Source organism: Dendrobates tinctorius, unplaced genomic scaffold, assembly GCF_039654945.1.
Source record: "Dendrobates tinctorius isolate UK_male_01 unplaced genomic scaffold, ASM3965494v1 ptg000155l, whole genome shotgun sequence".
Taxonomy (NCBI): Eukaryota; Metazoa; Chordata; class Amphibia; order Anura; family Dendrobatidae; genus Dendrobates; species Dendrobates tinctorius.
Window position 1 is genome coordinate 10920441 of NW_027361822.1, and position 23596 is coordinate 10944036.

The following is a 23596-nucleotide window of genomic DNA, read 5'->3' on the forward strand; positions in this document are numbered from 1 at the left end:
GACTTCACGTGATCTAGACTGTATGCTTCTGTTAATACATCCTAGAATTGCATTTGCCTTTTTTGCTGCTGCATCACACTGTTGACTCATATTCAGTCTGTGATCTATTAGTATGCCCAAGTCTTTTTCACATGTGCTGTTGCGTAGCCCTATTCCTCCCATTCTGTATATGCTTTTTTCATTTTTATTGCCCAGATGTAGTACTTTGCATTTTTCCCTGTTAAAAACCATTCTGTTTGTTGCTGCCCACTTCTCCAGTTTATTTATATCTTTTTGAATCCTCTCTCTCTCTTCTCTAGTATTAGCTATCCCTCCTAGCTTTGTGTCATCAGCAAATTTAATCAGTTTACCCTCAATTCCTTCATCTAAATCGTTGATAAAGATGTTGAACAATACAGGGCCCAGGACAGAGCCCTGTGGTACCCCACTTGAGACATTCTTCCAACTGGATGTGGAGCCATTTACGACCACTCTTTGGGTCCGATCACTAAGCCAGTTATGAATCCACCTAACAGTTGCCTTGTCCATTCCATACTTAGACATTTTTTCAATAAGGATTGTATGAGATACTTTGTCAAATGCTTTGCTGAAGTCAAGATATACTATATCTACAGCATTTCCTTGATTCACCCAATCAGTGATTCCATCATAGAAGGAAATTGTTAGCGTGGGTGGTCAGGAGCGGGAGCTCCGAGAGTGGACCCTCTGGACCGTGGCACCGAGGGACCCCGGGCGAGCTGCCAGGTGGAACCGACCCCTATACAGGGACCGTTAGGAGCAGGCCCAGGGGTTCGAGTACCACGGTAGCCGGTACCGAGAGGGGCGGCTCAGGATGGACCGGAGTAAGACTGAGACTGGAGTAGGACGGCAGGAGCACTGAAGACAGGACTGGAGTAGGACGGCAGGAACACAAGGCAGGACTGGAGTAGGACGGCAGGAACAGTGAAGGCAGGACTGGAGTAGGACGGCAGGAACACAAGGCAGGACTGGAGTAGGACGACAGGAACACGGGTAGCAGGACTGAGAAGCTGCTGTGAGGAGCAGCCGAGACAGGAACTGCAGGAGCAGAGTGTGCACGATGGAGCGAGGCCAGAGTGTCAGGAAACACAACGATCAGGCGCCTCCCTCAGGAGGAAGCGGCCTGATATGGCCCCGTCTGGTCAGCCATTGGTCCAAATGTGCTTCCGGGTCAGGGCACAGCCGGAGCATAAGAAGCAGGAAGGAGGCGCGGCCGCGGCCTATGGCGCATGCGCATAGCATGCAGGGAAGGCATCGGTCGCGGGTCTGTCTCAGGTGACCGCCGCGGCCGTCGGGTGGAGAGAGGCTGCGGCGTGGGAGCGGAGGGCGACTGCGGCGTGGGAGCGGAGGCCGGGTGAGTATGGCGGAGCGGTGTAACAGTACCCCCTCCCCTAAGCCGCCCCCCCCGGAGATTAACAAGAAACCTCTTGAGGATACGGGGAGCATTAATATTCTCCCGAGGCTCCCAGGATCTCTCCTCAGGACCAAAGCCCTTCCAATCAACGAGAAAGAAAGTCCTACCTCTAACCCTTTTCACAGCGAGGATGTCCTGCACTTCAAAAACGTTGTCGGCACCCACCGGCTGAGGACCAAGATCAAGCGAGGAATGGAAACGATTCAGCACCACAGGCTTCAGGAGAGAGACGTGAAAGGTCTTCGGGATCCGGAGCGAAGCAGGCAACCTCAATTTGTAGGCAACTTCGTTAATACGTCCCAGAATTTCAAACGGACCGATGTAGCGTGGACCCAACTTGTAGGAGGGCAGTTTTAGTCGGACGAATTTGGAGGAGAGCCAGACCTTGTCGCCAACACGATACGGAGGAGAATCCAACCTCTTTTTGTCTGCATAGTTCTTCATCTGATCAGCGGATCTCTTGAGTGATGTGTTGGTCTCAGCCCAAATCTTAGAAAATTCCGAGGACAAGGCATTGGCCGCGGGTACCTCAGAGGCAGGGGTTATCGGAAGAGGGACACCAGGATGTCTGCCAAAAACAATGAAAAACGGAGACTTGGCCGAAGACTCACCAGCATGGTTGTTATAAGCGAACTCTGCCCAGGGGAGTAAGCTGACCCAATCGTTCTGGTGGGAGTTAGAGAAGTGGCGTAAGTATCCCGTAAGCGTCTGGTTGGTACGCTCTACTTGTCCGTTGGACTGTGGATGGTAGGCCGAGGAGAAGTCGAGGGAAACGTTCATAAGCTTACAAAGCGAACGCCAGAACTTGGAGGTAAACTGAACCCCTCGGTCAGACACAATGCGTCGAGGTAGTCCATGAAGCCTGAAGACTTGATGAATGAAGATCTCGGCCAGCTCCGGCGCTGAGGGAAGACCGGGCAGAGGGATGAAGTGAGCCATCTTGGAAAAACGATCCACCACCACCAGAATGACTGAGCAGCCCGCAGAGCAGGGTAGGTCGGTGATGAAATCCATGGCGATGTTCTCCCAAGGAACCGTAGGGACAGGCAACGGAAGCAACAAGCCAGACGGAGATCTCCGTGGTACCTTGTTCTTTGCACAGGATGGACAAGAAGCCACAAAATCGAGTACATCTTGGCGAAGTGAGGGCCACCAGTAGTGACGTTTGATAAGATCAAGGGTCTTCTTAGTTCCGGCATGGCCGGCCAGTTTGGAGGAGTGCCCCCATAGAAGAACCTTTTGCTTGAGATTCTCTGGCACAAGCGTCTTGCCAGGCGGAGGAGTAAGCCAGTTCACTGGAGCCACGGTGATGATCCTAGTGGGATCAATGATATGTGACGGTTCCTCCGTGGATTCGTGTGGTTGGAAGACCCTGGACAGGGCGTCGGCTTTGGAATTCTTGCTGCCGGGACGGAATCGGAGCTCGAAATCAAATCGGGCAAAAAATAAAGACCATCTGGCCTGGCGAGGGTTTAGTCTCTGGGCAGACTGGAGATAGGCCAGATTCTTGTGGTCCGAGAAGATGACAAAAGGATGGACAGCTCCTTCCAGGAGGTGGCGCCATTCCTCCAAGGCCAACTTGATGGCCAAAAGTTCCCGGTCACCGATCGAGTAGTTACACTCGGATGGAGAAAAGGCCTTCGAGAAGAAGCCACAAGGGTGCAGGCGACCGGAGGCGGTTCTCTGGGACAGCACCGCCCCGGCACCAGTCGAGGAAGCGTCCACCTCGAGTACAAAAGGTCGATCGCTCTCAGGGCGATGCAGGACCGGAGCCGTGGAGAAAGCCCGTTTTAGGGACAGAAAGGCCTCCTCTGCCTCAGGAGACCAATCCTTGGAAGTAGACCCTTTACGGGTAAGCACAGAAATGGGTCTTGTGATCGCGGAGAAGTGGGAGACAAATTGCCGGTAATAGTTGGCGAACCCGAGGAATCGTTGTATCGCCTTTAATCCGACGGGGCGAGGCCATTTGAGGATGGCAGACAACTTCTCGGGATCCATCCTTAGACCAGCGTCGGAGATAATGTATCCCAGAAATGGCAGAGAGGTCTGTTCGAAGAGACATTTCTCGATCTTTGCATACAGACGGTTCTCCCGAAGACGCTGAAGCACCAGGCGGACACTCTTTCTGTGGGACGAGAGGTCCGGCGAGAAGACGAGGATGTCGTCTAAGTACACGACCACACAGGAGTACAAGAGATCCCGGAAGATCTCGTTGACGAACTCTTGAAAGACTGCAGGAGCATTGCAAAGACCGAAGGGCATGACCAGGTACTCGTAATGGCCATCTCGAGTGTTGAAAGCGGTCTTCCACTCGTCACCTGCACGGATACGGACCAGATTGTAGGCTCCTCTGAGGTCCAGCTTGGTAAAGACCCGAGCCCCTCTGAGACGGTCAAACAGTTCCGGAATGAGTGGAAGAGGGTACCTGTTCTTGATGGTAATCTCATTCAAGCCCCTATAGTCAATGCATGGCCGTAGAGTCCCGTCCTTCTTTTTGACGAAGAAGAACCCGGCTCCCGCGGGCGAAGAGGATTTCCGTATAAAGCCTTTGGCGAGGTTCTCTTGGACGTACTCGGACATGGCGGTGGTCTCCACGGGAGACAGAGGGTAGATTCTGCCCCTTGGGGGGGTTGAACCAGAAACAAGTTCAATTGGGCAGTCAAACGGCCGGTGTGGAGGGAGGACCTCTGCTTCCTTCTTATCAAAAACATCGGCGTAGGAGCTGTAAGCTGGAGGAAGACCCGGGAGGTCTGGAGGTGACCGTGGAGCGGCCGCCAGGCGGACAGGAGTCAGACAGCGAGCTTGGCACGGGTGCCCCCAGCGGAGTATCTCCCCAGAAGACCAGTCGAGAACAGGCTGATGAGTCCTTAACCATGGAAGACCGAGTAGAATGGCGTGAGAGAGCTTAGGTAAAACGTAAAAGGCTATCTTCTCTCGATGTAAGGCTCCGATTTGCAATTCCACCTCTTCAGTGACCAAGGTGACGGTCACCTGTAGCGGTTTGCCATCCACGGTGGCAATCTGAATTGGGTTAGATAGAGTGACTACAGGAATTTGGTATTTGTCTACCTCTTCCGGCCGAATGAAGTTACCCGCTGAGCCCGAATCCACGTAGGCCACCTCGGAACCACGCCTCCCTCCTGAAACCAAAAGCACAGAAATCGTAAGGGGTTGAGAGGAATCATCATCATCACCTAGGAAGGCCTCTCTTACCTGACCTAGGTGGAGTCGTTTCCCTGTCTCTTAGGACAGGTGCGGATATAGTGTGACGAATGACCGCAATAGAGGCACAGACCTTGTGCCCGTCTCTCTCTCTGACGTAACTCGGCCAACCTGAGATGATCTATCTGCATGGGCTCACCCGAAGAGAGGGAAGAAGACCCGACTGAACGTGAGCTGGCCGACTGAGCGAAAGGAGGAACTGACCTGGAGGAGCGCCTGTCTCTCACTGACTCCCGAGCGCGCTCCAGGAAGCGCAGGTCAATGCGGGTAGCCAGCGAGATAAGGTCCTCTAAGGTGGACGGGGTATCTCGACCAGCGAGTTCATCCTTTATTTTACTAGAAAGACCGCGCCAGAATGCCCCCACCAAAGCTGCGTTATTCCAGCCGAGCTCAGAGGAAATAGTGCGAAAGCGAATAGCGTACTGTCCGACCGTGAGAGAGCCCTGGTGTAAGTTAAAGAGTGACTCAGTGAGAGAGGCTAACCGGCCCGGCTCATCGAAAACCTTACGAAACGTATCCAGGAAAACCGGGAGACTGGAAACGACCGGGTCGTCACGTTCCCAGAGCGGGTTTACCCAAGAAAGGGCCTCTCCCTCCAGATGGGACATGATGAAGGCCACTTTGGCCCGGTCCGAGGGATATTGCTGCGGCAGCCATTCAAAGTGGAGACTACACTGATTTAAGAACCCCCTACAGAGCTTGGGATCCCCGGTGAAACGAGGCGGTTTGGCGAGGCGGGGCGTCGGATGAGCAGCAGACGCAGGGGGAGGAGTCGGCACTGCAGCGGCAGCCTGGAGGGCTGACAAGCGACTATCAAAGGAGGCCATGTAGGACAAAATGTGGGTTTGAGTATCTTGCTGCTGGCCCAGCTCCTGTTGGAGACTGGCCAGCTGAGTGGCATTTCCAGGATCGGCCACCTGTAAGGCCGACAAACGGGTGTCCATCGACTTCATGATTGACATAATGCGCCCCTGATTCTCCCGTAGGAATAGCAACTCTTTCTGGGTAGCAGCCGTAGTACCGGCGGTGTCCATGGCCTGATCGTACTGTTAGCGTGGGTGGTCAGGAGCGGGAGCTCCGAGAGTGGACCCTCTGGACCGTGGCACCGAGGGACCCCGGGCGAGCTGCCAGGTGGAACCGACCCCTATACAGGGACCGTTAGGAGCAGGCCCAGGGGTTCGAGTACCACGGTAGCCGGTACCGAGAGGGGCGGCTCAGGATGGACCGGAGTAAGACTGAGACTGGAGTAGGACGGCAGGAACACAAGGCAGGACTGGAGTAGGACGGCAGGAACAGTGAAGGCAGGACTGGAGTAGGACGGCAGGAACACGGGTAGCAGGACTGAGAAGCTGCTGTGAGGAGCAGCCGAGACAGGAACTGCAGGAGCAGAGTGTGCACGATGGAGCGAGGCCAGAGTGTCAGGAAACACAACGATCAGGCGCCTCCCTCAGGGGGAAGCGGCCTGATATGGCCCCGTTTGGTCAGCCATTGGTCCAAATGTGCTTCCGGGTCAGGGCACAGCCGGAGCATAAGAAGCAGGAAGGAGGCGCGGCCGCGGCCTATGGCGCATGCGCATAGCATGCAGGGAAGGCATCGGTCGCGGGTCTGTCTCAGGTGACCGCCGCGGCCGTCGGGTGGAGAGAGGCTGCGGCGTGGGAGCGGAGGGCGACTGCGGCGTGGGAGCGGAGGCCGGGTGAGTATGGCGGAGCGGTGTAACAGAAATTAAGTTAGTCTGACATGGCTTATTAGTTACAAACCCATGCTGACTCTGTTTAATCACCTCATTCTTATCCAAGTAATGACATACATGTTGTTTAATAATTTGTTCAAAGATCTTTCCTGGTATAGAAGTCAGACTCACCGGCCTATAGTTGCCTGGGTCCACCTTCTTCCCCTTTTTGAAGATAGGAACAACATTTGCTCTTCTCCAGTCTTCTGGGACTTCTCCTGTTCTCCAAGAATTTTCAAAGATTATGGAGAGGGGTTCAGAAATTTCTTCTGCTATCTCCTTCAGTACTCTGGGGTGTAATTCATCTGGACCTGGTGACTTGAATTCATTTAGGTTAGCTAAGTGTTTCCTCACTATCTTTCTGTTTATAGATATCCTGGATTCTTCTATTCCCTTAATAGGACAGTGAAGAACAGTTGATGTTACATTTCCTTTCTGAGAGAAAACAGATGCAAAATAGGAATTTAAAAGTTCGGCCTTCTCAACATCCTGTCTTACCATTTCATCATTTTCATCCTGTAAAAATCCTATAGCATCTTTGACTTTTCTTTTACTTTTGACATATCCCCAAAATCCTTTATTATTGCTTTTGACATCTCTTGCAAGCCTCAATTCATTGTCAGCTTTAGCTAATCTGATTTGTTCCCTGCAGGTTCTGCAGACAGCATTATATTCTTCTTTAGATATGCCTCCCTCTTTCCATTTTATAAACATTTTTTTCTTCCTTTTTAGCATGTGCTTAAGTTCTGTGTTCATCCATCCTGGCTTCCTTAAATGCTTCCTATTCTTCCCTCTTTTCGGAATTGTTAACAATTGTGCTTTGAGAATTTCATTTTTCAAGATTTCCCATCGTTCCTGGACATTTTTGTCTTTAAGGATATCCAGCCATTGGATCCCTCCAATTCTCTTTCTGAATCCCTTAAAATCTGCCTTTCTGAAATCTAACCTTGACGTCTGAGTCTTCACAGGTCTTCCTCCTCTAGTTATCCAAAATTCTAAAATAGCATGGTCGCTACCTCCTAGGGTCCCAGCCACTTTTACCTCCTCAACCATTTCCTCCCTGTTTGTAAGGATTAGATCCAAGGTAGCAGTTCCCCTTGTTTTCTCCCCTACCTTTTGGAAGATAAAGTTGTCAGCAAGAGAGGATAAGAATTTCCTTGACCTGTTAGTTTTGCCTGAGAGAGATTCCCAACAAATGTCTGGATAGTTGAAATCTCCCATGACAACTATGTCATATTTTTTGGAGAACTTGGCCATTTGATGCATAAAGAGTTCATCCATATCTTCAGCTTGCACAGGCGGCCTGTAGTAAATGCCTACAATGGTGTCCTTTCCATTGTTCTGTCCTTGTATTCTTACCCAAACTGTTTCCACAGTACTCCCAGTCTCTGAAGCTTCAATCTCTGTGCAGATATACGCGTTTCTAACATACAATGCGACACCTCCTCCTCGTTTATCAAGTCTGTTTCTTGAAAATAAGTTGTATCCTTCTAGTCTTGTATTCCAATCATGTGTATTGTCCCACCAAGTTTCAGTGATTCCAATGACATCATATTTCTTTTCCTGTGTTAGTAGTTCCAATTCTCCTTGTTTGTTGCCCATGCTTTGTGCATTAGTATAGAAACATTTTAGTTTGTGATTGGTTTCTCTTTCTCCAATATTTTTATTATTTAGATTCTTTTGTCTTTGTTCTTCCTTTCCACTTCTAATAGCAGAGTTCTCAATAGCATTTTTCAGATGTATGGCTTTTTCTGGTCTTTTGCTTCCCTTCCCATGTTGTTCTAGTTTAAAGCTCTCCTTACAAGTGTAGCAAGGCGACTTCCAAATACATGTTTTCCAGTCTTCGTAAGGTGCACCCCATCTCTAGCAAGTAGTCCATCGTAAAAGTAATTCACTCCGTGATCCATAAATCCAAATTGTTGCTGATGGCACCATCGACGTAGCCAGTTGTTCACCTGCAGAATCTTATTCCACCTCCTTGTTCCATGGCCATCCACTGGGAGGATGGAAGAGAAGACCACCTGCGCTCCCAGTTCTTTCACTTTCTTGCCTAAGTCTTCAAAGTCTCTGCAGATGGTTTCCAGGTCGTTTCTTGCAGTGTCATTTGTCCCCACATGTAGTAGCAGGAATGGGTAGTCATCTGTAGGTCTGAAGAGTCCCGATATCCTGTCAGTCACATCTTTAATTTTTGCACCTGGAAGACAGCACATTTCTCTTGAAGTTATATCCGGTCTGCAGATAGCGGCCTCTGTTCCTCTCAACAGGGAATCCCCCATGACCACCACTCTCTTTTTCTTCTTCACAACATTTTTCTTTCTCCATCCAGGAGGACTCTGAAGGCGTACAAGGTTGCTGTTTGTGGGCAAAGTCTTATCCTGATGTATTTCTTCATCGCTCTCCTGTGTAAGAGCCTGGTACTGGTTACTGAGAAGTATGGGTGCTGACTGCCTCCTGATCCTCCTACTTCTCTGGGTCACATGTCTCCATTCCTCTGTTTCTTCAGTTGTACTTCGAATTTCTTCTCTTCCTGTAACATGAAGAGATAATTCTGCTCTGTCTAAGAACTCTTCACCTTCCTTAATGGTCTTCAACGTAGCTAACCTCTCTTCGAGATTTTGCAACTTTTCCTCCAACAGGGACACAAGCTTGCATTTGTGGCATGTGAAGTTTGGCTTTTCCACCGGTAAGTCTGTGAACATGTAGCAAGAAATGCAGCTCACCAAATGGCTCCTGGCCTCTTCCATATTGAGATTTCTTAAAAATCTCCATCCTGGTCAGATCAGGGTTAATTCTAGTTCGCCTCTCCTTGGTTCTGGGGCAGCTATTTAATGTTGTGAGTTCCTCGATTTGGTGTTGGTGATACTTCTGTATACTCGGTTTGTGGTTGCTGACCCAGGTTACTTGTCTGTAAACGTTGTGCCTCTGTGCGTGTGTGCTTTGCTGTGTATGACCCAGTTTGTCCCCTGACTTTTGCCTCTGTATCCTGCTTTGTACTGCCCTGTTCTTCCTGGTTATATGACCCTTTGGCTCATCTCTGTTTACTCTCTGTCTTATCCCTAGGTACCACGCTCTCGTCTGGCTTTTGACCCTTGGTTCTCCTTTGACTATGTTCCTTCCCTTTCCTCAGCCCCCTGGTCACGTGACTGCTTAGTTTCAGGTCCTGTGTTCACTGCTTAGTCTCAGGTCCTTGCGCACTGCGTGCCTTGTTCCTCCACTCCCTGCGCTCGTTCACGAGCCCCCCGATAGCGCCCCCTAGGTTGCGCCAGTGACACCCCTTTACAATAGCATCCAAGGCATGTGTGTCACAAGCAAGTGAGGTTCATGAGAATTAGGTGGCAGTGGTGGGATGTTTCTAACAGAAGGTGTAGGCAATTCATTTTCCCAATAAGTCACATAAGAGACTGACTGTTGTGGAGGGCCGAACCAACCGGTCAGAATATTGAGCAGCATTAAGTCTACTGAATCGCTGCTACTATTAATACATGTGACGATAAGGCTTATTTTAAACTTGTATTCTTGTCAGTAGTAGCTAAACAAAATCACATAATTTACTGCTTTTTATGTTTATATAAAACATTAAAATCGTACTGAGTCTGTTATTCAGCCTTTGTGCCTTGGTCACCAACTTTCAACACAATATGATGCCCCCACAGTCTCCTCAAACAGTATGATGTTCCCTTGCACAGTTTGTCACTAAAGAGCACCCCCAACCCCCTTGCATATTACTATGCCCCCACACATCCCTGTTGCACAAAACTATCCCCACAAAACTCACCTGCACAATATGTCCCCACAAAGAATTCCTCCGCAGAAAGATGTCCCCATACAGTGCATCATCAAAGAGCACCCGAACAGTATGATGTCTCCATACTGCCCTCTTACACAGTTTGACGTTCCCATACAGCCCCCATACACAGTGTGCCACCACACGGCCTATCTACACAGTGTAACTCCCCACTTTTGTGGGGAGGTTGATCTGGCGGATGGATCTGCCTGTGGTGAGTAGGCAGAGAGATAGTTCAGCGTAGGAATGGAAGCACTGAGATGAAGAGAAAAAGGGTGCCGTGCTGGACGTGACCATTAGAGGGCAGTGGGGAGCTTAGGAGAGAGTGGTTACGTAACTGCCAGGGGTCAAGGTCACTGTCATTGGCTAAAGGTGACTGTCAGGTGATAGTATAAAGGCTGAGGGAAGGTTCCAGAAAGTCCAGTCAGCCAGGGGAGCTCACTAGATAGGAGGGTCTGCTGCGAAGTGAAAGGCAGCGGAGGGCGCTCAGAGAGTATCTGACAGGAGAGACGGTCACGGGGGGGTGACCCAAAAGGACAGTGGCGGCAGACAGAGACGGTCTGAGAGCGACAAATAACGGTGTACTTTGAATGGCGAACTGCTGTGGTGGATGGGCCTAGGGCAGCCATAGTGGACAGAGTCACAAAGGACGCCACGACGGTGACAATAAAAGAGAAGGTACCCCGGGTCTGTGTATAATGGAGATTTGAAGTTCCTGTAACAAAGTGTTGAAAGTCGTCCAGAACGGTGAATAAACACTGGCCTGTTAAACCCAATTTTTGTCTCAGTCTCCAGTCTATCGCCGCTAAGAAGTGGGTCACCCCCCAGTCCTGTTGGATCAGCACCACCTCAGCACCCCCCTCGCCTACCCTACACCTTGACCACCTATATAGTAGAATGTCCTGACACAGCCCCCTTGTACAGTACGATGTCCCCACACAGCCTACCTACATAGTATTATGTCCCCATACAGGCTATGAGCACAGTATAACTCCCCACCTTGACCACCTACAGAGCCTCTCTGCACAGTATGAGGTCTCCAAACAGAATTGCATGCAGCATGATGTCCAGCACACAGGCACTGTATTATCTCACCATACGGCCCCTTTTCTCAGTAGTGTGTCATCTTGGTATTTCAGCAGCTGCTCCCCCTAGTATTTAACCCCTTCATGCCACAGCTAAATTTGTTTATTTTCCTCCCCTTCTTCCAAAAGCCATAACAATTTTTATTTTCCCTCCACATAGCCATATGAGAGCTTGTTTTCTGCATGATGAATTATACTTTTTTATGGCACCATTCATTTTATCATTTTTATCATGTGATGCACTGGAAGGTGAGGGAAAAAAAAAGTCAAAGTGCACTGTAATTGCAAAAAAAAGAAAGTGCAATCCCAGAATTGTTTTCTATTCACCATGTCCATTTTGCGGTAAAACTGACCTTTGTAAAAAAAAAAAATTATAAATTTCCTTCTTTGCCATTTTCCGAGACCCATGACATATTAAATTTTCTGGGTATAGGAGGGCCGTGTGAGGACATATTTTTGCTTCATGAGCCTTGATCGATACCATTTTGGGCTAGATAAGAGGTTTTGGTCACCTGTCACTGCATATTATAGAAATGTTACAGTAGCCAAAAAAAACTATTTTTTTTTTTTTTTTTTTTGCTCATTACACCATTTATCGATTGCATTAATTTATTTCACATTTTATAGACTTTTACAAATTTGGCAATTCCAAATAAGTGCATTTTTTTAATTTAATTAATTTTTTTTTAATGGGCAACATTTTTTTTTTTTTTTTTTTAAACACATTTTACCATATTTGTTAGTTCCCTTAGGGATCGTGAATCTGTGATGGTCTGATCGCTCCTACTACACACAGCAGGGCTACAACACAACTATATATAGTGAATTATCATGGCCTCCTATGAATGCCAGCTAACCGCTGGCTTTCACAGTAGAACCATCATGACAAGGATAGAGGTAGTCAGTAGACCCTGAACCGTCATGGTAAACTATCAACATCCCGCCCCACCGACAGACGTTTACGGCAGATGATGGCTGAATAACACAGCCGTCATCTGCCAGGAAAGATGCGGCCTGTCAGTGACCAGACAAATGATATAACTGCACATTATATGTCGATAAGCGGTTAAAAGTGGAATATCAAACCTTTTTAACTTATGTAAAAAAAATAAATAATTTTTGTATGATACATTCCCTTTCATTATCCGATCCTTTTGTTCTCCAGGAGAAAAGCTGCTTCCAGAGGCCTCGGCCTAGCCAAACATTCATGTGTAAGGGGAGGTCAGAAGTTGATCGAAGAAGTACTCAGCTGACATCTATCATTTGTGTTAGTGATGGCGGTTATACAATAATAGTTTGTTTGTTTTTTTAAATGAGACTATTTACTGCATTTATTGGTTACTACTCACCTGTGCTGTTATCTGTAGGAATCTCCTCTTTACACTGATCATCACCCCTCACATATGTCTCTGTAGTATTAATATGGGGCAGATCTTCACCCTGAAACAAATACTGTAAAAGTCACAGACAGATGGAGAAGTCCCATCTATGATCAGCTCTAATCCTGCCATCTCCACCGTTCTCATTACACAAGTATAAAACATATAATACTGGTGGATAAAACAAGACTGAGCACAAGACCTTCACAGCCGTCTACACATCATAGGGGAGGTCTCATCACACCTTCTCTCCATCTACCTGATGATCCTGAGGAACATCGGGATCTTCTTGTTTACAGTCCTGTGGAAGAAGAGGACGGGGACATCTCTCTGGTGTTGTCCTCTTACTGGATAGAACTGGAGGAAACACATACAGGGACTGAATTCATTCTTTACATACAGATAATTATAGGCCGTGTGTATTTAGTCCTGTCTATTACCTGGTGATGTGAGGGGCTGGGGAACCTCCATAATGACGTCGTTGTACAGATCTTTGTGTCCTTCTAAATACTCCCACTCCTCCATGGAGAAATAGACGGAGACATCCTGACACCTTATAGGAACCTGACACATACAATGATGCAGTCATCCCCCCGATCCCTCCATAGCGTTACTGTACAATGTCCCAGCATTCCCAGCAGTGTCACCTCTCCAGTCAGCAGCTCAATCATCTTGTAGGTGAGTTCTAGGATCTTCTGGTCATTGATGTCCTCATGTATCAGGGGGTGAGGTGGAGGCCCCGTGATTGGGCTCAGGGGTCTTCCCCATCCCTCAGACACAGGGGCCTGACAGCGCTCACTAGAGGTCTTCTTCACTACTGTGTAATCCTGGTTATGGAGAGACACATTAATAAATCTCACTACAGACATTTCCAGAGTCCTCACCTCTCCAGTTCTGTCCATCTGTTATTCCCATAGATAAGAATGATGTAATGTGACGTCATCAGAATCTCTCACCTCTCCAGTAAGCCGGAAGAGGATCTCTAGGGTGAGGTGTAATATCCTCTCCGCCATCTTCTCCCTGTCTTTAACCATTCTTGATGGGACAATCAAGAAAATTCTCTTATTTAGTAGATCTCCTCTGAGAGGATCTACTATTGTAGGGACCTGAATGGGGAGATGAGCAGATGTGAATCATAACATTTTGATAAAATCAGTGTTATCAGAAGGAGTTTACCATTAGAGGATTAGTAAGCCTGCTGCTGTGTAGTCCTCCATATTCATAGAGCTCGGTATATGACCACTGAACTGATTGGCAGCTTTCTGTGTATACTGTGCATAGGCAGAAAGTTGCCAATCAGTGGTGTGGGCGGGGTTATACAGAGCTCAGTGTTCAGAGAATTGGTAGATCTGCAGTAGATAACACAGTGATTTTATAAAAAACTGAACACGCAGCTCAGTAAGTGACACACCGCTATCATCAGGATCTCTGCCCCTATATCATGATTCTCTCAGCTAGGGCAGCAGATTCCAATTAAAATTTGTGATGGAAATCCATTAAACTCTGTTATAGTCAATAGGGTCTGTCGGGCACCACAGGTTTCTGGTTTCCTTTCACGACATCTGCCGTATAAATACGACGCTTCGGCAAGTGTGTTCCCGCAAACCGTCGTCCATGTATGGTGCCGCTATTTCCGGTCACTGTGTTACATAGTGTGGTGACCGTGTTAAGGCTGCTGTATCTGAGATCAGACCATCCCTGGACGTTATCCCAAGGGGCTGTACTGCCCAGCCGGCGATCACTGTGGTTGGCCGATCAATTCTGAACAGCGAATCACAGTGATGTGACAAAGTTTAAAAAAATAAATCATTCTATGGGGTGATGGCGAGGTCACCTCAGCTGATTAACCCTTTTGGTGCTGATTGGCTGGACAATAGTTACTGAACAATCGGCAGTAAAAGGGTAGATTCAAAACAGTGATCATTCCTCTGCACGCAGTCTGTTCCTCGGATCTGGCGTGCAGACAGGTTGTGTAGATCCTGTGGTGTGATCACAGCAGCAGTTCCCAAATCCCTGGCACAGCTTTTCTCCATCACCCCACTCCTTGATTGTATTTTTGGCGCACTTTTTTGTGCCTTTTACATGTGCACGGCGTCCTGTACTGAGCAGTCTTGCTCAATTTTTGTGTGCTTCCCTTGTGCGTAGCACTCTGATCGGTATCAGTGCTGATCAGAGTCTGCGCCAAGAGACTTTTTTTTCTTTTCCTATAAGTATAGTATCTACACAGAGAGGAGAAGCACCGTTGTGTATTTCGTGTACAAAGCAAAGCCTACGTGCAGAGGAGAGCAAGGCGTGCACGGCCTGCGTGCAGAGGAGAGCAAGGCGTGCACGGCCTGCGTGCAGAGGAGAGCAAGGCGTGCACGGCCTGCGTGCAGAGGAGAGCAAGGCGTGCACGGCCTGCGTGCAGAGGAGAGCAAGGCGTGCACGGCCTGCGTGCAGAGGAGAGCAAGGCGTGCACGGCCTGCGTGCAGAGGAGAGCAAGGCGTGCACGGCCTGCGTGCAGAGGAGAGCAAGGCGTGCACGGCCTGCGTGCAGAGGAGAGCAAGGCGTGCACGGCCTACGTGCAGAGGAGAGCAAGGCGTGCACGGCCTACGTGCAGAGGAGAGCAAGGTGTGCACGGCCTACGTGCAGAGGAGAGCAAGGCGTGCACGGCCTACGTGCAGAGGAGAGAAAGGCGTGCACTGCATACGTACAGAGGAGAGCAAGGCGTGCACGGCATACGTACAGAGAGGAGCCATGCATGCAACTTGTGTATAAGAGTAGCAACACAAATCTATAATATAACCGTGGGAGCGTCGCTCTGTCTGAAGCCTTTAGAGACTGCGCAAGCATGACGCGCCTGCGCAGTCTGGCTCCAGACAGAATGAGGCATCCAGCGGTGAGGAGTGTGTATAGCGCCGGAGATGGCGGTCCCGTACACACTGCGTTATCCGGCGCCATACTTGCATACTTATCTGACCGGGAGGAGCGTTGCAGCGGCGTTTCTCTTCGGCCGGAGAACGGGGCTGGAGTGCACGTGAGTATCGCGCATGCGCATAGCGCTATCTGGCGCCATTTTACTGAAGACACATTTGCAGTGTGTCTTCAGCAATATGGCGCCGGACCGCGCGGTATGGGCATGCGTGTACTCTGGCGCCGCACTCCTCCCCCGGCCTCCAGCAGAATGTGACAGCGCTGGAACACAGGGAAGAAAGGTGAGTATAATTTTTTTATTGTATGTGTGCAGTTTAATAGGGGTGAGAGGAGCATGCATACCAGGAAAGGGGGGGTGAGGGGACCAGGCACACCAGGAAAGGGGGGGGGGTGAGAGGACCAGGCACACCAGGAAAGGGGGGGGGGTGAGAGGACCAGGCACACCAGGAAAGGGGGGGGGGTGAGAGGACCAGGCACACCAGGAAAGGGGGGGGGGGTGAGAGGACCAGGCACACCAGGAAAGGGGGGGGGGGTGAGAGGACCAGGCACATCAGGAAAGGGGGGGGGGTGAGAGGACCAGGCACACCAGGAAAGGGGGGGGGTGAGAGGACCAGGCACACCAGGAAAGGGGGGGGGGGTGAGAGGACCAGGCACACCAGGAAAGGGGGGGGGGGGGGTGAGAGGACCAGGCACACCAGGAAAGGGGGGGGGGGGGTGAGAGGACCAGGCACACCAGGAAAGGGGGGGGGGGGGTGAGAGGACCAGGCACACCAGGAAAGGGGGGGGGGGGGGGTGAGAGGACCAGGCACACCAGGAAAGGGGGGGGGGGGGGTGAGAGGACCAGGCACACCAGGAAAGGGGGGGGGGGGGGGTGAGAGGACCAGGCACACCAGGAAAGGGGGGGGGGGGGGTGAGAGGACCAGGCACACCAGGAAAGGGGGGGGGGGTGAGAGGACCAGGCACACCAGGAAAGGAGGGGGTGAGAGGAGAAAGGCATACCAGGAAGGGGGGGGGGGGGTGAGAGGACCAGGCATACCAGGAAAAGGGGGGGGGGGGGGGGAGGTGAGAGGACCATGCATACCAAGATTTGGGGGGTGAAGGGACCATGCATTCCTGGATTGGGGGGTGAGGGGACCATGCATACCAGGATTGGGAAATGAGGGGTACCATGCATAACAGGATAGGGGGGTGAGAGGACCATACATACCAGGATGGGGGGGGCGAGAGGACCATGAATACCAGGATTGCGAGGCGAGGGGACCATGCATTTCATGATAGGGGGTGAGGGGACCATGCATGACAGGATAGGGGGGTGAGGGGATCATGCATTCCACGATAGGGGGGTGAGGGGACCATGCATTCCACGATAGGGATTTGAGGGGACCATGCATTCCACGATAGGGGTTTGAGGCGACCATGCATTCCAGGACAGGGGGGTGAGGGGACCATGCATTCCAGGACAGGGGGGTGAGGGGACCATGCATACCAGGATTGGGGGGTGAGGGGACAATGCATACCAGGATTGGGGGGTGAGGGGACAATGCATACCAGGATTGGGGGGTGAGGGGACAATGCATACCAGGATTGGGGGGTGAGGGGACAATGCATACCAGAATAGGGGGACCATGCATACCAGAATAGGGGGACCATGCATACCAGGAAAGGGGGGGGGGGTGAGGGGACCATGCATACCAGGATGGGGGGGTGAGGGGACCATGCATACCAGGATTGGGGGGTGAGGGGACAATGCATACCAGGATTGGGGGGTGAGGGGACAATGCATACCAGGATTGGGGGGTGAGGGGACAATGCATACCAGGATTGGGGGGTGAGGGGACAATGCATACCAGGATTGGGGGGTGAGGGGACAATGCATACCAGGATTGGGGGGTGAGGGGACAATGCATACCAGAATAGGGGGACCATGCATACCAGAATAGGGGGACCATGCATACCAGGAAAGGGGGGGGGGGTGAGGGGACCATGCATACCAGGATGGGGGGGTGAGGGGACCATGCATACCAGGATTGGGGGGTGAGGGGACAATGCATACCAGGATTGGGGGGTGAGGGGACAATGCATACCAGGATTGGGGGGTGAGGGGACAATGCATACCAGGATTGGGGGGTGAGGGGACAATGCATACCAGGATTGGGGGGTGAGGGGACAATGCATACCAGGATTGGGGGGTGAGGGGACAATGCATACCAGGATTGGGGGGTGAGGGGACAATGCATACCAGAATAGGGGGACCATGCATACCAGGATAGGGGGATAGGGGGGAGGGGACCATGCATACCAGAATAGGGGGACCATGCATACCAGGAAAGGGGGGGGGGGTGAGGGGACCATGCATACCAGGATGGGGGGGTGAGGGGACCATGCATGCCAGGATTGGGGGGGTGAGAGGCCAATGCATATCAGGATGGCGGGTTGAGAGGACCATGCATACCAGGATGGGGGGTGAGAGGACAATGCATACCAGGAAAGGGGGGCAAAGGGACCATGCATTCCAGGATAGGGTAGCGAGGGGACTATACATACTAGGATTGGGGGGGTGAGGGTACCATGCATACCAGGATAGGAGACCATATACCAATAAAAATGCTCGCCACCCAGGCGTAGATCGGGTTCATAGCTAGTGTCAGCACTGAGGGGGTTATTGCCCCCTGCGCCCAGTAATGGGGAATCTCCAGCACCTACCTCCACCTGCAGGGGGCGCTATGTCCAGGAATGGAGGAGTTACTGCCCCCTGTGCAGCCCAGTAATGGGGAATCTCCAGCACCTACCTCCACCTGCAGGGGGCGCTATCTCCGGGAATGGAGGGGTTACTGCCCCCTGTGCAGCCCAGTAATGGGGAATCTCCAGCACCTACCTCCACCTGCAGGGGGCGCTATCTCCGGGAATGGAGGGGTTACTGCCCCCTGTGCAGCCCAGTAATGGGGAATCTCCAGCACCTACCTCCACCTGCAGGGGGCGCTATCTCCGGGAATGGAGGGGTTACTGCCCCCTGTGCAGCCCAGTAATGGGGAATCTCCAGCACCTACCTCCACCTGCAGGGGGCGCTATCTCCGGGAATGGAGGGGTTACTGCCCCCTGTGCCCAGTAAAGGGGAATCTCCAGCACCTACCTCCACCTGCAGAGCCGCACACCACATATATGGCTGCTCTGTGCGCACAGGACCTGGGATGAGGTCACAGGAGGGGAGGAGTCAGAGGTCACATGATCAGGGGCCTCAGTGCATGCAGGACTCTGCTGTGCTGGTTGTCATGGTGCTGGATGAGGGGAAGTTTCTGTGTGGGGTCAGGAGGGGTTTACAGGGTGGATGTAGCAGAGCCGTGTGTGTACGAGGTGTACGGAGCCGCGTGTGTACGGAGCTGAGCCGCGTGTGTACGTGGTGTACGGAGCGGAGCCGCGTGTGTACTGGGTGTACGGAGGGGAGCCGCGTGTGTACGAGGGGTACGGAGCCGCGTGTGTACGAGGTGTACGGAGCGGAGCCGCGTGTGTACTGGGTGTACGGAGCGGAGCCGCGCGTGTACGAGGGGTACGGAGCGGAGCCGCGTGTGTACGAGGGGTACGGAGCGGAGCCGCGTGTGTACGAGGTGTACGGAGCGGAGCCGCGTGTGTACGACGTGTACGGAGCGGAGCCGCGTGTGTACGAGGTGTACGGAGCGGAGCCGCGTGTGTACGAGGTGTACGGAGCGGAGCCGCGTGTGTACGAGGTGTACGGAGCGGAGCCGCGTGTGTACGAGGTGTACGGAGCGGAGCCGCGTGTGTACGACGTGTACGGAGCGGAGCCGCGTGTGTACGAGGTGTACGGAGCGGAGCCGCGTGTGTACGAGATGTACGGAGCGGAGCCGCGTGTGTACGAGGTGTACGGAGCGGAGCCGCGTGTGTACGAGGTGTACGGAGCGGAGCCGCGTGTGTACGAGTTGTACGGAGCGGAGCCGCGTGTGTACGAGGTGTACGGAGCGGAGCCGCGTGTGTGTACGAGGTGTACGGAGCGGAGCCGCGTGTGTGTACGAGGTGTACGGAGCGGAGCCGCGTGTGTGTACGAGGTGTACGGAGCGGAGCCGCGTGTGTGTACGAGGTGTACGGAGCGGAGCCGCGTGTGTGTACGAGGTGTACGGAGCGGAGCCGCGTGTGTGTACGAGGTGTACGGAGCGGAGCCGTGTGTGTACGAGGTGTACGGAGCGGAGCCGCGTGTGTACGAGGTGTACGGAGCGGAACCGCGTGTGTACGAGGTGTACGGAGCGGAGCCGTGTGTGTACGAGGTGTACGGAGCGGAGCCGCGTGTGTATGAGGTGTATGGAGCGGAGCCGCGTGTGTACGAGGTGTACGGAGCTGAGCCGCGTGTGTACGTGGTGTACGGAGCGGAGCCGCGTGTGTACTGGGTGTACGGAGCGGAGCCGCGTGTGTACTGGGTGTACGGAGCGGAGCCGCGTGTGTACGAGGGGTACGGAGCGGAGCCGCGTGTGTACGAGGGGTACGGAGCGGAGCCGCGTGTGTACGAGGTGTACGGAGCGGAGCCGCGTGTGTACGACGTGTACGGAGCGGAGCCGCGTGTGTACGAGGTGTACGGAGCGGAGCCGCGTGTGTACGAGGTGTACGGAGCGGAGCCGCGTGTGTACGAGGTGTACGGAGCGGAGCCGCGTGTGTACGAGGTGTACGGAGCGGAGCCGCGTGTGTACGACGTGTACGGAGCGGAGCCGCGTGTGTACGAGGTGTACGGAGCGGAGCCGCGTGTGTACGAGATGTACGGAGCGGAGCCGCGTGTGTACGAGGTGTACGGAGCGGAGCCGCGTGTGTACGAGGTGTACGGAGCGGAGCCGCGTGTGTACGAGGTGTACGGAGCGGAGCCGCGTGTGTGTACGAGGTGTACGGAGCGGAGCCGCGTGTGTGTACGAGGTGTACGGAGCGGAGCCGCGTGTGTGTACGAGGTGTACGGAGCGGAGCCGCGTGTGTGTACGAGGTGTACGGAGCGGAGCCGCGTGTGTGTACGAGGTGTACGGAGCGGAGCCGTGTGTGTACGAGGTGTAAGGAGCGGAGCCGCGTGTGTACGAGGTGTACGGAGCGGAACCGTGTGTGTACGAGGTGTACGGAGCGGAGCCGTGTGTGTACGAGGTGTACAGAGCGGAGCTGCGTGTGTATGAGGTGTATGGAGCGGAGCCGCGTGTGTACGAGGTGTACGGAGCGGAGCTGCATGTGTATGAGGTGCCAACACCGAAAAAAACAGTGTAAAAAGTCCAATATAAACATAAAAATCACAATCTTTATTGTCAACAGATGAGGCACAATACAGCTAAAAAGTGACACAAAAAATGGCAATGTATAGTGGGCCACAAATGTATAGATGGTATGTATATAGGTACAGCTATACATATATATTATATTTTATAAGCACCAAAAATTGAAAAGGCAAGTATAATATGTAGAAGGCCATCAAAAAGTAAAGGGAAAAATCCCTGGCTAGCCATGCAGAATGAAGATATTGCCCAAACATAGGTGGTAGAGTCACATACCTGTAGAGAAGTGTGGCACAATGTACACAGCCGTGCCCCAACGCGCGTTTCGGAAAAGTTCCTTCCTCAGGGGGCGTGTGTTAAGGCCGTTTTTAATTCAATATATAGTGAATTGATGGAAGCCATTAGTGGTGCCCGGTGTGTATGCAACCATCCCCCCCATCCCGACATGGCGACCGCCGCTGACGCTGGCACACAACGGGGCCCCGTGGTGTCAGACGCCAGACAGTGGGCGGAAGGGAGGAGGAGACCGATGACAACATCCGGATTTCAAACCCGCGCATGCGCAGACAAAAGTAGATGGGGCCGCGGCCATTTTGGAAAAGGGCATAACAGTGCGATACTAATGAGTAACAGCGGTAAATGGAAACCGAACATCAACATGCAAGGAGGAATAATAAAAAAGGAGGTATCTAAGATGCAAGTGCAATTGTATATAAAATACAATATAAGATAGTACAAAGATAGAAATATGTAACCTCAACTTGTATATCAGAACCGCGCATGTGCAAAGCGCGATATAACAAGATCGTATGCTGAGGAGCTACTCAAAAAGGCATAATAGATACAAAATTAGATAAAGAAACAAAAATAGGGGTGAAAGTCCTGAAGAGTATAGCATTGATAGTGATGAATAATAAATATCATATAAAGTCTCATCAGTAGCATAGTAATAAGGGCACAATACATTCATAATCCTTATTTAATAAGTCTTGAATAAGTATATAAATAAATAAAGATAACAGTATAAGTATATTGTATGTACTGGAAAAGACAAAAATAATATGGTATAATATAACAAATATCAAAAACACAGTGTAAATATTATCACTATCAAATATATTTCTTGGTACAGGTGATGAAGGGGACATGAAGATAGTGTCCATAGATGTGTATAAATATGCCAAAAGACAACGGACCACTGAACCAGGGCTTCAAACTTCAGAAAATGGACTTGGAGAACAACCAGAAGGTAATAATCTAACGGGTCCATCACAAGATGTGCTGGAATCTTGTTGGTGGTCCCCAGTACATTCATCATGAACATACGGTTGACTAATTTTTCCAGCACATCTTGCTACCTATTGTTCTTATGTGTATGAGGTGTACTGGGCGGAGCTGTGTGTGTACGAGGTGTACGGAGCGGAGCCACGTGTGTACGAGGTGTACGGAGCAGAGCCGTGTGTGTACGAGGTGTACGGAGCAGAGCCGCGTGTGTACAAGGTGTGTGTGTGTACAAGGTGTACGGAGCGTAGCCGCGTGTGTACGAGGTGTACGGAGCGGAGCCGTGTGTATGAGGTGTACGGAGTGGAGCCGCATGTGTACTACGGAGCGGAGCCGTGTGTGTACGAGGTGTACGGAGCGGAGCCGCATGTGTACTACGGAGCGGAGCCGCGTGTGTACGAGGTGTACGGAGCGGAGCCGTGTGTGTACGAGGTGTACGGAGTGGAGCCGTGTGTGTATGAGGTGTACGGAGCAGAGCCGCGTGTGTACGACGTGTACGGAGCGGAGCCGCGTGTGTACGAGGTGTAAGGAGCGGAGCCGCGTGTGTACGAGGTGTACGGAGCGGAGCCGCGTGTGTACGAGTTGTACGGAGCGGAGCCGCGTGTGTACGAGGTGTACGGAGCGGAGCCGCGTGTGTGTACGAGGTGTACGGAGCGGAGCCGCGTGTGTGTACGAGGTGTACGGAGCGGAGCCGCGTGTGTGTACGAGGTGTACGGAGCGGAGCCGCGTGTGTGTACGAGGTGTACGGAGCGGAGCCGCGTGTGTGTACGAGGTGTACGGAGCGGAGCCGCGTGTGTGTACGAGGTGTACGGAGCGGAGCCGTGTGTGTACGAGGTGTACGGAGCGGAGCCGCGTGTGTACGAGGTGTACGGAGCGGAACCGTGTGTGTACGAGGTGTACGGAGCGGAGCCGTGTGTGTACGAGGTGTACGGAGCGGAGCTGCGTGTGTATGAGGTGTATGGAGCGGAGCCGCGTGTGTACGAGGTGTACGGAGCTGAGCCGCGTGTGTACGTGGTGTACGGAGCGGAGCCGCGTGTGTACTGGGTGTACGGAGCGGAGCCGCGTGTGTACGAGGGGTACGGAGCGGAGCCGCGTGTGTACGAGGGGTACGGAGCGGAGCCGCGTGTGTACGAGGTGTACGGAGCGGAGCCGCGTGTGTACGACGTGTACGGAGCGGAGCCGCGTGTGTACGAGGTGTACGGAGCGGAGCCGCGTGTGTACGAGGTGTACGGAGCGGAGCCGCGTGTGTACGAGGTGTACGGAGCGGAGCCGCGTGTGTACGAGGTGTACGGAGCGGAGCCGCGTGTGTACGACGTGCACGGAGCGGAGCCGCGTGTGTACGAGGTGTACGGAGCGGAGCCGCGTGTGTACGAGATGTACGTAGCGGAGCCGCGTGTGTACGACGTGTACGGAGCGGAGCCGCGTGTGTACGAGGTGTACGGAGCGGAGCCGCGTGTGTACGAGGTGTACGGAGCGGAGCCGCGTGTGTACGAGGTGTACGGAGCGGAGCCGCGTGTGTACGAGG

General features: G+C 52.2%; 1 protein-coding gene across 2 annotated transcripts in view; it reads right to left on the minus strand.

The window, feature by feature from the left end:
- Positions 1–18726, minus strand: part of LOC141051030 (uncharacterized) — an 88633-nt gene extending 69907 nt beyond the window's left edge. Inside the window, exons 1-6 of one of the 2 annotated variants that reach the window (XM_073547828.1) lie at positions 18675–18726; positions 13588–13737; positions 13279–13458; positions 13072–13195; positions 12891–12988; positions 12602–12692 (exon numbers count right to left, since the gene is read on the minus strand). In XM_073547828.1, coding sequence (XP_073403929.1) covers positions 12602–12692; positions 12891–12988; positions 13072–13195; positions 13279–13458; positions 13588–13737; positions 18675–18701 — 670 coding nt within the window. In that variant the 5' untranslated portion in view covers positions 18702–18726. Of the gene's footprint in view, positions 1–12601; positions 12705–12890; positions 12989–13071; positions 13196–13278; positions 13459–13587; positions 13738–18674 lie in introns of both variants that reach the window. The other variant, XM_073547827.1, reaches the window with a different exon arrangement.
- Positions 18727–23596: the final 4870 nt, after the last annotated feature.